The 14,101-nt window shown below is 37.7% G+C and overlaps 1 protein-coding gene across 1 annotated transcript; it reads left to right on the top strand.

The window, feature by feature from the left end:
- Window positions 1-4,171: 4,171 nt before the first annotated feature.
- On the top strand, window positions 4,172-4,780 carry LOC103667608 (60S ribosomal protein L31-like). Its single transcript, XM_040642433.1, has one exon. The coding sequence runs from the start codon at window positions 4,295-4,297 to the stop codon at window positions 4,712-4,714; it is 420 nt and encodes a 139-aa protein (XP_040498367.1). The 5' UTR covers window positions 4,172-4,294; the 3' UTR covers window positions 4,715-4,780.
- Window positions 4,781-14,101: the final 9,321 nt, after the last annotated feature.

The raw sequence follows: 14,101 nt of genomic DNA, 5'->3' as shown, positions 1-14,101 counted from the left end.
TTAATCCTTTTCCTGTAATAACTCATAACCTTTACTACAACAACTTTCAGTGAGTTCTGTGAGTCCTTTGAGCAAATCATTGAGAGTGGTTTTGGGAACCCCTCAAACTTGCAGTTGATGTCAGAAGTGTGGGCAGTTTTCTGGACTATATTCCCTCAAACTCTACAGTAATCTATTCTCCTAGCCCAAGAAAGGGAAAGATCTTCCTTAACCATCCCCTGCCCTCTCACCCTCATACTAAATTTCTCAGCCTTTCTTAATACGTAACTTTGACTCTGTGGTCTTTTAGACCCCTTCAAAGGCAAACTCCCAAATGCTATGAAGTCTCAGAACCACTTCAAAAGGAAAATACTATGCCCCTGATGTCAGCCATCACTATCAATGAGGTCCTGATGTTGAGGTCATGATATAGTAATGCAGGATCTCTGATTGACAGGTCTTGGGGCATGTATCCCAGGCATTATATCACAGAAGCAGATTTAGCCAGATCTAGGTGTTTTCATTCATTCTCATTTTCTCATTTAATCTCTCTCTCTCTCTACCCCCGCCATGTCTCCCTCTCTCCCTCTCTACTTTTCTTAAGGTCAATTAGGCCATTTAAAGTACCACATTAATAGAGCCAAACTCAACTCTTTATCCATCTCAAACATTTGAAAAATATGCACTATTGGAAATGTCTATCAATTACGGAACAATTGAATAAAGCAAAGTATGTCTACAACTTAATGCAATTTAGCCTTTAATATGATGCTTATGGTGTTTTTCATGACATAGAGAAATGATTCTAACTTACTGAGGCAATGCAGGACTGGATGTTTATATACAGTGCATCAACTGTGTATGTTTATGTATATTTATATAAAGCAAATAAAAATGAAGGAAATAAAAATATTAACAGTAATTATCTCTGGTTTTAGGATTATAAATTATTTCTTTTATTTTATATATTTTCCAAATTTTTAGCCTTTGTTACTTTTACAGACATAAAATTTTATTTTACAAAGTAGAAAGTTTATTGATGTCCACAAGAGAGGCAGTACCTGTCAGTGGCACAAATCCTTTCCCATTCAGGAGACATATCTCATAGTGTGAAATGTTCTGGTCAGCCACAAGTGTGTTTGTTTGTGGAGGGCCAGGGGCCATGTCTCTTTCCTTCACTCTTGAATCCCTATCAGCTCACACAGAGCATAGTATAGAATAAAAATTTCCTCAATAAGTGTCTGCTGAATTGCAATTACAATAGTAAGAAATGCCAACTTGGTTTGCAAAGGACACAATGACACTCTTAAGAATCTTTCCACTGCTCTGCTGACCTGAATATATCCAAGATGACTACTTTTCAATCTATTGGGTGAGAAGTGTTACATAACACAGGAGAGAAACACATTGTTTCGTGCAGCCCAAATTATCTTCTTCTGTTGAAAGCACTATGTCTCTCTGGACTGCCTAGTTACCTTCTTCCCTATTACCCAATTAACAGTGTGTTAAACACCATTCTTGTAATAGCTTTAACCTCAATCACTGATTGCCCTGTGACTTTCAAACCCTTTCCACTTACACAAATGCCAAGTCATATTGTTCTATTTCTTGGAACTACTCAAGTATAACAAAATATGTTTACTGCTATGGGAGCCAATTCTTAACATTTCCTAGGACCCCTTGGGGTTTCTGGCCCAGACAGTGACCTCACACTCACACACAATGTTGCTCATTTGTAAGGTCCTATAGAGCCCAAATGAATCTCCTGTCCATCTTCCAGAGTGCAGGTCAGCCATGTGACCAAAATAGGCACCACTTCCCACAGGCTTTGTGAACAGTTTTGAGAAACTTTCCAGCAAATTCTTGGCCTTTTATCACCTCTCTCTCCTTTAGAGAAGCAGCAGGAAGTACAAGGATTGTTTTTACATCTTTCCTTGAAGAAGTTGGCAGTACTGTAGGGATATAATGAAATGGCTAGTTAATGACTCAACTTGTCCCCAAATGGCCACTGTGTGAAAAATCAGTTCTAGGTACTTTAGAGGGGATACAAAGAAATAGAAGATGGAAAATCTCTCTTGTCCATGCCCCTGAGAACATGACAATATAATTTTTGCCCAAGTACATAAATACAAGAAAAAGGTTGATTGTCCCTCTCCAAGAACTGGAAAATGCAATAATTAAAAAGTCAACTGAATGATATTTTCTGGGGAAAAGTACAGTCAATGAGAAAGAAGATTAACCATGCTACTAATCAAGACACGTTTACTGGAGATGTGACTTTGTTTACAGAGCTTAAAGGAGGGAAGGGATATGATGCGATAATGAATACCATGTGGTTTAACATACAATGATCAGGTAGAAGAAAATGTTGAATTAAAAATGTTACTGCCCAGAGAGCTCTGGTGGAGCATAGGTAGTGACATGGCCTAGCATCAAACAGCAGCAATCCCAGAAATTTTCTAGAACTTACAGCATAACAATAAGGCCTTAACAAGACTGCATGTTGAGATGCTTTCCTCCTATTCCTAGTTTGTTAAGAGTTCTTATCATGATCAGATATGAATTTTGTCAAATGCTTTTGCTGCATCTATTAAGACAATCATGTGATTTTTATTTTTTATTCTGTTAATGTTGTGTTTCACATTAATTGATTTTCATATGCTGAAACATGCCTGCACATCAGGGGTAAATCCCATTAGGTAATGGTGTATGATCCTTTTAACATGTCATTGGATTTGGCTTGCTAGTATTTTGTTGAAGATTTTTGCATCTATATTCATTAGAGATACTGAGCTGTAGTTTTCTCTTCTAGTATTTAGCTTTGGAATCAGGGTAATGTTGGCTTCATAAAATGAGTTTGGAAGCATTCCCTCCTCTTCAATATTTGGAGAAAGATTGGCATTAATTTTTCTTTAAATGTTTGATAGGATTCACCCAGAAGGCCACCTGGTCCTGGGCTTTACTTTACTGGGATTTTTGATTATTGTTTCAAACTCCATACCCATTACAGACCTGTTAAGATTATAAAACTTTGATGAAAGAAATTAAAGACATAGACAAAAATGAAAGGCATTCTGTGATAATTGATTGAAAAACTTAACATTGTTAAAAATATCCATACTATCCAAAGAAATCTACGAGTCTAATAAAATCACTATAAAATACCATTTTTTATAAACATAGAGAAACAATTCAAAAATTTATATGAAACCACAAAAGACCACGAATAGCCAAGTCAATCTTGAGAAAGAAGAACAAAGCTGGGGGCATACTACTTCCTGATTTTAAAATATATTTCAAAGCCACAGTAATCAAAACAATATTGTGCTAGCATAAAAACAGACATACAGACCAATATAAATGAACTGAGAGCCCAGAAATAAGTCCATGCCTATATAGTCAACTGATCTTTGACAAAGGTGCCAAAAATAAACAATGGACAAAGGATAGTCTCTTCAAAAAATGGCAATGCAAAAAGTGGATAGCCACATGCAAAAGAATGAAACTGGATCTTGATCTTACCCCATACACAAAAATTAACAAAATGAGTTAAAGACTTAAACATAAAACCCAAAATTGTAAAACTCTTAGAAGAAAACTTAGGGGAAAGCATCATGACCTTGGTCTTGGCAATGATTTCATGGATTGGACATAAAAAACAAAAGCAAAAGCAACAACAAAAGTAAGCAAATGGGACTACATCAAATTAAAAAGCTTCTGCACAGCAAAGGAAACAACCATCAGAGTGAGAAGGCAACTTATGGATTGGGAGCCAACATTTTCAAAACATAGATCTGATAAGGCATTAATCTTCAAAATATGTAGGAACTCCTACAACTCAGTAGCAAAACAAACAAACAAAAAAACCCTAATAATCCAATTTAAAAGTGGGCTAAGGACTTGAACAGATATTTCTCCAAAGGAGACACAGAAAGGACAATAGGTATATGAAAAAAATACTCAGTGTTACTAATCAGGGAAATCCAAATCAAAACTACAATGAGATAATCATCACACATCTGTCAGGATGGCTATCATTAAAAATGCAAAAGACAAGAAGCATTGGCAAGGATGTGGAGAAACTGAAACCCTTACACAGTGTTGGTGCAAATGCAAAATGGTGCTAACACTATGGAAAATAGTATGGAGGTTCTCGTAAAATTAAAAATAGAATTACCTTATGGACCAGTAATCCACTTCTGAATATTTATCCAAAAGAATTGATATCAGAATCTCAAAGACATTTTGGCACTTCCATGTTCATTGTGGCACTATTCAAAATAGCTAAGATGTGAAAATGTCTACGGACAGATGAATGAATAAAGAAAATGTGGTTGCTTTCCAACAAAGGCCCAGCAGAATGGCTCTTGCAAAGAAGGGTGGCAAGAAGAAGGGTTATTCTGCCATCATTGAGGTAGTGCCCAGAAAACATACCATCAACATTCACAAGCACATCCATGGAGTGAGTTTCAAGAAGCACGACCCTCAGGCACTCAAAGGGATCCAGAAATTTGTCCTGAAGGATATGAGAACTCCAGATGTGCACATTGACACCAGGCTTGACAAAGCTGTCTGGGCCAAAGTAATAAGGCATGTTCCATGCCATATCCATGTGCGGTTGTCCAGAAAATGTAACGAGAATGAAGATTCACCAAACAAGCTCTATACGTTGCTTACCTATATACCTGTCACCACTTTCAAAAATCTACAGACAGTTAATGTGGATGGGAACTAATCGCTGATTGTCAAATAAGGTATAAAACTGAAAAAAAAAAGAAAAGAAAATGTGGTATATACATACATTGTAATATTAAGCCTCAAAAAAAGAAGATAATTCTGTAAAATATAGCAACATGGATGAACCTTGAAGACATTATGCTAACTAAAATAAGCCAGTCACAGAAAAAACAAATACTGCATAATTCCACTTAAATGAGATATCTAAAATAGTCAAAATCAAAGGGTTTAATAGTGGTTGCCAGGGCTGGAGGAGGCAGAAATGGGGAGTTATTGATCAATAGGCATGAAGTTTCAGTTAAGCAAGATGAATAAGCTCTAGAGATCTGTTGTACAACACTGAACCTATAGTCAACAACACTATATTGTTCACTTAAAAATTTAAGTGTTCTTACCACAATAAAAAAAAAAAACTTTTGCACTTCAAAACCCTCTTACTCTTGCAGTCATGGGAAATACATCAGGCACTAGTCAGTTACCATCCTCTGACCCAGGAAGGTATTTCACTTCCTTTAGAAAATCCAACCTAGGCTATTGAGACACTCCAAATTCCCTGAAGATCCCATCCAATTTCCAGAGATGTTTGAATGTGTAGAGACTGCCACTGAGGTCACCCCTACCATTCTGCAATGTTAATGTGGCTCTAAACTTCACTGTACTACCATAGCTGAAGATTAGTGGGAGGGCAGCAGCTTCTGAAATGGGAATTCCAAAGATTCATCTGGATAACAAAAGAGGCAGGAAACCAGTTGCAGAAGATTGCTACTGGATCCAAAGTATACTATTTTTGTATGGGGGGAGGGGGAAAGACGGGACTCTCTTTCCTTTGTTCAGCAAAATGTAAACATCTCCAGACCCCACCCCCCTCCTTACTTCTGGCAGCTCAATCTGTGTTCTCTGCTTGTAATGACTTTGGCTTTAGGGATTAGCACAGTTTTAAGGCTACTGAGTTTGTTTATTTCTGTTTTATTTCCCCTGGAACCATACAGAATGTGCATAGAGAACAGTCCTGACCTTTGAGCTGCATAATGCTTTTATAATCAATACCATAGGAAATGCATGGCTTTATCATTTCTAACATTTAAAACAATGTTATACACACCACTGGTAATGTTGCTGTTGGCCTGTAAATGAAGAGATTGAGGCCATTGCTAACTGAATTTGTGATAATCCTCTGGTATCCTTCTGGAGAAAAATGTCACTTCTAGATAATGGCAATAGAGCTTAAATCTCTGGGATCTGAGCCCAGTAACCTGACAGAAACCTCTGTAATCATAATTTTCATTTCCAGCTCATTTGAATCTCACAACTAGCCTTGAGGCATATAGGGTAAAGTTTAATGTACTTCATTTTTAAGGGAGAGAAAAAAAGAGAGAAATGACATGCCCAAGCTCACACAGCAGTTTATTGATAAAACAAAGACTTTCTTGGGTCTTGTGATTCTCACATGTAGCTCATTTCAGCAAACATTTGCCTGGCCTGTTTCAGCAGTTTCTCAGATGAGATGGAATTTCATTCAAAATTAGTAGTGTCTACATGAGTCAACCATGCTCTCTTTTCTCTTGGGATGAATGTATCTTTAAGGATGTCCAGGTTCCTATAGGTGCCAAGATTCTTGGAAATTGTTTAAGTGAATTAGGAGAAATTACCAAGATGCCAACATTGAAATGAGGCAGTTTGGTGGGACTTTCCCACCCCTACATTTCCATTTCCTTATTTATCCTTTCTCCCCCTTCATTGTTCACTGGTTAGCAAATAAACGTGTATTTTTCCTTTTCTCTCCTTTTGTCTGTCTCAGTGCTCAGACTTCCAGGGGCATTTTGTAATCTCTCCTGGAGACATAGATAAGTCTTTCTCCCTGTCCCCAGCTCTTTTCGTCATTATTTCCTGCAGAAATTAATTCCAATTTATTACCTTCTACTGGCACCAGTGACAGCCAACAATCTCACATCTAGATTCTACTCTTTCTTTAGAACCCAGGGATCTCTGTATATATCTGCTTTGAAATTTGTTGACCCAAAGGTTTACAGCTCTCCTTTTCTTAGGATTGTTTCCTTAAGTACTGATAGAGTGGAGATTATATTTAATTTCCATTGGAAAATTATTTGCAAGCCAGCCAGGTAATGATTCAGATGTGAAACCAAAAAGAAAAAGGGCAGCCCTTCAAATCTGAGAGGGAGGCCAATATATGAGCAAAACTGAAAAACAAAATATTATCCCTCACCCATGCCCTCCTCCAAGTCAGAAACACATAAGAAGGGTCTTAACCTTTATCCTATTATTAGAAAACTTCTAAAAGAAAGGTAATCAAAAGAATAATCGGTCAAAATTTTCAAGCACTTCCCAAGAGATACTAATTCTATGGCTTGTTAAAATAGAGCCCTAAAGTTAAATAAAAAAGGAATTAAAAGATCATCCTTGGGCTGCCTGGCTGGCTCAGTCAGTAGACCATATGACTCTTGATCTTGGGGTCATGAGTTCAAGCCCCACACAGGGTGTAGAGCTTACTTAAAAAAAAAAAAAGAATAAACAACGATCCAAAAAAATTTTAATAAAATAAAAAAATAAAATAAAATAAAATAAAATAAAATAAAATAAAATATCATCCTTGTCTACCCCCTGGTCTTCACACAGTATAGTCCTGTATATATTAGAATTACTTGCCCATTGTCAAAGATGTTCAGTAAGGTTCATTATGCAACTTTTCTGTGGAAATGTCTGCAATTAGGGAAAGACATGAAAGGTGACTTATTTTTTTTATTAGTTTCAGAGGTAGAGTTTAGTGATTCATCAGTTGCATATAACACCCACTGCTCATTACATCAAGTCCTTCACGCCCATCACCCAGTTACCCCATCCCCCAATGCACCTCCCCTCCAGCAGCCCTCTCTTTGTTCCCTATAGTTAAGAGTCTCTTATGGTTTATCTCCTTCTCCAATTTCATCTTATTTTATTTTTACCTCCCTTCCCCTATGATCCTCCCCTTTGTTTCTTAAATTTCACATATGATTGAAATCATATGATAATTGTCTTTGTCTGATTGACTTGCTTTGTTCAGTGACAGGCTCAGCTATGGGATTCAGAAGTAACAAAGAGGAATAAAACAGAGCCTTGTCCCTAGGGGTTCCCAATCTATAGGACAAGATCCATATTAAGAGCATGATAGGATAGGGCACCTGGGTGGCTAAGTTGGTTAAGCATCTGGCTCTTGGTTTTGGCTTAGTTCATGATCTCTTGGGATAGAGCCCCACATGGCAGGCTCTATGCTCAGCAGGGAATCTCCTTCAAGATTGTCTCCCTCTGTCCCTCCCCACCCCCTGCTCACGCTCTCTCCCTAAAATAAATAAATCTTTAAACAAAAAGAATGTGATAAGCATTGTAATTGTCAAAACTCTGTGAACGTAAACAGAAAGAAGAATCAAATCCAGATAAGAGAGTTGGGGAAAGATTTGTGGCTGGATCTTGGTGACTACACTAGTGTCTGCTAGGTGGAAGAGTAGGAGAAGATGCACCATGGTTCAGAAACAAAACAAAAAGTGTGGAATTCTGGAGAACCAGCACAGCTATGTGACCTATTTTTATAGATTATTTCAGTGGTAGAGATGAAGTTTGATTGATGATAGGAACCGTGCTGTGGATGGCCTTGTATTCCATGATAACAATTTAGTATTATATACCACAGGCAAGTTTATGACAGAGAATTACATGGTCATATTTGCATTTTAGAAAAATCACTTTGACTTCCAAATGGAGGCAGGGCTTGAGGAAAGAGATTAAAGAATGTGTCACAGAGTCCAAGTTGCCAAGTACCTGCCCGGAGCTGTCCAGTGGGTGAGAAAAACTAGCAATGCTGAAGGATGGAGCTCAATACTGATGAGAACAAAATTCAGGAAAAAATAATAAGAAAATATGAGGTAGAAATAAAAAATGAAAGGAAGAAATAAAGGAGAAAATGATGCTAAAATTAAGTGTTTACCATGTGCTAGGCACAGAACTAGATATTTTATGCTTATTATCTCATATAATCTTTTCAACAACCTGAAGAAGTATGATTATCCAAATTTACAGATGGATAATCTACAGCAGAAAGAGACTGTCTTGGGGTTCCTGGGTGGCTCAGTCAGTTAAGTGTCTGCCTTTGGCTCAGGTCATGATCTCAGTGTCCTGGGATCTAGCCCCTCATGGAGCCCTATATCAGGCTCTGTGCTCAGCAGGGAGTCTGCTTCTCCCTTTCCCCTGCCTCTCCCCCCGCTCATGCTCATGCTCACTCTCGTGCCCCCCCCCAAATAAATAAATAAAATATTTTGCCCAGGGTCATGTAAGAAGTGAGTGGTGAAAGCAAAATTCCAATCTCCACTCTGAACTACTTACCTAGAGAAAGCAAGAGTAAGAGCAAGAGTGCAAAAAAAAAAAAAAAGTGACACAGTAGAGGAAAGTGAAAAGAAGAAAAATTTAAGGAAGAAGATAGTGAAACTGAGACAGGTTCTCTTTATTAATGAATAACACTTTTATGTACAAACACTAGGAGAGATGTCCTCAAACCTTGCCTTTAAGTCTCTGTCCATAGTTCTAAAGACTAGTGACCAATGACATGAATAAACAGTGGTGTGTATCTGAGTTCAGGGCTAACTGTTACTAGGTTATTCTATAAGAAATTTCAATATTTGCCTATTTTTACTTACAAAAACAGCATCCTAATAGCTTGCCACTGTGCTAACTTTAAGATGAAATATATTCTCAACAAAAGGTCATTTCCTTACCTAAAATTCCTGTCACTCTGAGTCTTCCTACTACCCTGCACAGGGTCACTGGACCTATGCCAAGCTGGAATAACTGTCCATCAACCTTTGTGAGACTTTAGGATGTGGTTCACAAGTGGATCAGCCTAGTTTAAAAAGCCAAGGGGCAGTAAATGCTAAGGAAATGCCACCTCTTTTGACCTTATTTTTGCTAGAAGGAGTAGAGATGGTGGAGGGAGAGAGAGTTGTCAGAGTAGTAACTAAATTGAAAATAGGATCTGAGATCATTGAGATGTACATGGTCTCTCTCATCAGGGCTGATAACAGGATGCTATTAAATTTTTGCAAATGGTAACTGCATTCAAGCTCATTCCAATCTTATTTTACAGGTCTCAAAAAGAAAGTTACTTTAAAACTTCATATCAATTAGTGGGTTAGTTAATAAAAGCTTTCTCTCCACAAAGAAGATTGTTATCTCCTTGGATAAACTGAATTTTTAATTACATGAAATGATCTACAAGTAAAGCTGCACTGAGCTGAGTCTCTGAACCAGATGATCACCTCTGCTGTTTTGTAACCAGTGGCCTTTAAGGATCTTTATTTTTGAGAGCTTTCATTTTCTTGAGTACTGATGCAATGGTGATGGGAAGACAGATGGAAAATCAAGATAGGAGGCATAAAAGCAAACTGCTACACGTTTGATTTTTTTTTTTCTGATTATCAGAAGCCAATGAAAGAAGAGGAAAAATCTCACTTGGCAGATATGAATTACATTCTTTACTTTTTTCTTTTTAAATAAACCATCTTCTACTGGGGAAGGATCTCATATTCAATATTGAACACTAGAACTTTAGAGCTGGAAGAAACTTTAGATATTATTTAGTTCTACACCTCATTTCATACTTAGGAAACCAAGAATCAGAGAGGATATATACATTGGCCAAGGTGAGTGAGTGGCAGTCAAAACTAGAATCTAGGTCTTTTGATTTTCCAGCTTTTGTTCATTGCAGTGGGCCACATTATTTTATGATGTATTCTTACATGATAATGATAACTAATATTTTAAGCACTTACTAAGCTCTCTTTCTATAATAATTCATTTAACCCTTATAACCAACCTCTCAGTTAACTACTATTATTATCCACTTTTACATATGAGCAATCTGAGTCCCAGAGAAACAAAATAACTTCCAGGGTCACCCAGCTAGTAAGGTACATTGATGATTCAAAGCCAGCCAGTCTGGCTCCAGAGTCTTTTATTCTTAACTCTTATGCTATATATTGTGGTATCTATCATCTTACATATATATTCTATCTCCCCAACTACATATAAATAACAGTACCATTTGTATTTGAAGTATTATACAAATAGAAAATACGAAACATGCATTTGATCTTATGGAAGGCAGTAATGAAGATAAAAACAAAATGAAGCTTGGCAGGTGACAACATGAATTTATATCGTAACAACCTCATTGGCTCTATCTGGGAAGCTATTCTGACAGAAAATAAAATGATAATACCTGGGCAGAGTTGTGCCAAGTAAAGTTTATCTTTGGAGTACTTCCAGAGGTACCCACAAAACACCTCACTCACGTTTGCCTGCCCCTGTCAATAGCTGTCTCAATATATGTCCTATTCCCTAAAAATCCTTCTAGCTGAACAGGTGTTGATTATTGAAGCTCCAAGCCTAAATAACCAAGAAAATAGTCTTCTTCACTATAAAGCCAGCATATTCATTTATTCATTGAAATGAATCCCATGAAGACAATGGCTAGATGTCTACAATCACTGTGAGCCAAAGTGAGACTGTGTTTACTCAACTTCATGACAAGTTGTTTGGCATAGACTCTTGTCTTGTGCCAAGTGTGTAGCAAGCTTTAGATGATCCCCCAAGGTACAGACCAATCAGGAAGAAAAAGAAAATTCTTTGTGAGTTGTGCTTCTGTATTCTCTTGTTGTCCTAAGGTGAACAGGTATTTAAAATATTTCAACAGGGTTAAAGCCATTCTAAGTGGAATAGTGTTGCTATAATTTGCATGTATGTTTGTATTTGCCCATTCTTGCATTTCAGAGTGATGATTTAAGCTAGAAATCATTCTCATCACCCCCAGCAAGTAAATCAAAATGATTTACAAATTTTCCTATGCTCTGTTCATGCTCTTCTATTACAGACATGGTCAATTCCAGTTGCTCTGAGGCCAGAGTGAAGGTCAGAGTTCCAATAATATTAGGGGTATAATTAGTACATTAACATTGTTACAGGTCTCTCCTCCTTCTATATAGGTGGGAAGAAAAACATTTGAGGGACAACTGCCTTCAGGAAGCATTATGCTTCTCAGTGGCTTGCATTACTTATGTGGGGCATTAGAAGAATGAAGGCAGTTAAAATTTGTTTGCAAATCTGTTGTTTCCCGGTTTGCTTCTAAGAAAACATACCACCATCTGTTTCACTGGTCTTAAATCAAATCCTGTCACTATAGCACTAGTGCTCTCTGCCTCTTTGTAGTCTGCTTTCTAGTTTAAGCTTTGAAGAAGTTCAAGGGTTGTGCTTTCGGAATCTGTATTTCCCAAGAATCCCACACAACTCCAAGCCATTTTTAAAAGACAAAGACATATGGTTGTGCTCCAGAAGATGCCATTTATATAGATTATAATTGAATAGTGCTTTCTGGAGTTAGGTAGCACTAAAGCCCTGAAATTGCACATGTCTTCCTAGATCTTGATTTGAGAATAAAAAGGAATCAAGTAATAATTACTATGGGCAGCCCTCTGTCACCTTCTGTTTTCCTCTATGGCAGAGACAGTGGTATGTGCCCACCAAGATCTATGCTCTTCTCTTCTTTCTGAGTACTCCACTAAACTATACTTTCCATGCCCCTTACATCTACGTGGGATCACATAACTACTTCTCAGCAATAAGCAGAAGTGATTAAGGTCACCTCTGGGCCAAAGAGCTTAAGAGTAGATGTGTCCCCTCACTGTAGATGTCAGAAGGATCCAGTAAAAGATACTGAGGCTCTAGAAGGTGGCAGAGCCACTAGATGGAAGGAGACCAAGATCCTGATGACTGAGTAGAACAGAGCTCTCCTTCAGTCCTGCACTAGACAGTGACATGAAAAAGACATATATTCTGAATGTGTTATGCCAATAAGATGTGGGAATTTTTTTGTGTATAGCAGTGACCATAAGTTTACTTACACACATTCCCAATGTCCTCTAACTTAACCTTTGTCCTAACTGCTCAGATCCTCACCCATGCCTGACCCTCTCATCTAATTAGAATATTTATGCTTCTCCGTGAGCTGAGAGTTTTTGACAAAGTAACCTAGAATCTCATGTAATAGCTGTTGAGTTACTGCATGTCAGCTCCCCTGAAAATAAGGGAGACCATATGAAGGCAAGGCTCAGGATGGTTCATGTCCGTCACAGTAATTTTGTATCCAGTGAGGACCCCTGAGCTAGAACTAAAGAAAGGATCTAATGGTTTTGCCAGTTAGATGCATTAGACTGAGAACCCTATGAAGCCAGGAACATAACTTCGCCATCTACGAGCTTTGTAATCTTAGATAGATTATGTCTCTGAGTTGCAGTTTCCTCATTTTAAAAACAGAAATGCTAATATTAGCTACTTCTTTGGGTTTTTTAAAGATTAAATGGGATTAGGTATGCAAAGTGCTGAGCATACTGCTTAGCACATAAGAATCACTCAGTAAAATGTGGCTATTATGTTAGGATGCATACATGTTAGAACTTGTCAAAACCTCAGGATCATTTCATCCACCTCATGTACAGATGGTGAGCTAAAGGCCCAGAGGAATAGCAGGACTTTTCTCTTCCTTCTCTGAAAACTTAGTTCCAAATAAACCAATTCCATGAAAATGTCAGAGATTGTTTTCACCTTAATTTCCTTGTTGCTTGGACATTGGATTTGTCTTTTTTTTTTTCCTTCTGGAGTTGCCTCATTTTTAAGATGTCACTATGGTGATACCTTCTTTGGTGGTTTATTGGAGGTAGATGGGGAACAGACTTGCCCTACTTCTAACTCTCCCAGTAGAACTATGAACAGCTCAAAGGAACACAGCTTTTTCTACCTCTAGAATGTTGGGGCTCCAAAGAGCTGGATGGACTAGTGGCCTGAAGAGGACATTCAAAAGTATCTAGTTTAACTTTTATTTCCAAAGAAAAATATTCATGGCATACTCCATAAGTCAAACCTTAAAGAACTGCTTAGTTACCGTCAAAGGATTTATTCAGTACAACACATGAATCTGACCTTTTTTTCCTCACAAGTATCTCAATTCCTGCCTTCTCTATCAATTATTCACTTTTATACTCAGTTTCCAGATTAGTCATGGCAACTGGTTCCTAATCTAACAGAGGTATAAGAAGCTTTCCTCCCTGTTTTCTTCCCAGAACTGTAATCAAATCAATAGCCACAACTCTAACTTCCTGGCCTGGGGCTGAGCCAGCCACAGCCACTAGTAGAATGGCAATGCTGAGGGCTTTGTTATTTTTTATAGAAAGAGATCTCACTATTGATCACTAAGGCAAAGAAAAGCTGTGGCAGGATGGGGGAGCTAATGGAAAGAGAGGAGATAAAATCTAGCTGGGCATCCCTGAGGTCATTCTGTGGATAACTGAAG

This window comes from Ursus maritimus, assembly GCF_017311325.1.
Source record: "Ursus maritimus isolate PB19 chromosome X unlocalized genomic scaffold, ASM1731132v1 scaffold_X1, whole genome shotgun sequence".
In the NCBI taxonomy this organism is placed as follows: Eukaryota; Metazoa; Chordata; class Mammalia; order Carnivora; family Ursidae; genus Ursus; species Ursus maritimus.
Note: the sequence above shows the minus strand (reverse complement) of the source record. Positions and strands in the feature narration are given on the sequence as shown.

Excerpts from the sequence above, each read along its gene's own strand:
- LOC103667608 (XM_040642433.1), top strand. The coding sequence starts at position 4,295 with ATGAATAAAGAAAATGTGGTTGCTTTCCAACAAAGGCCCAGCAGAATG.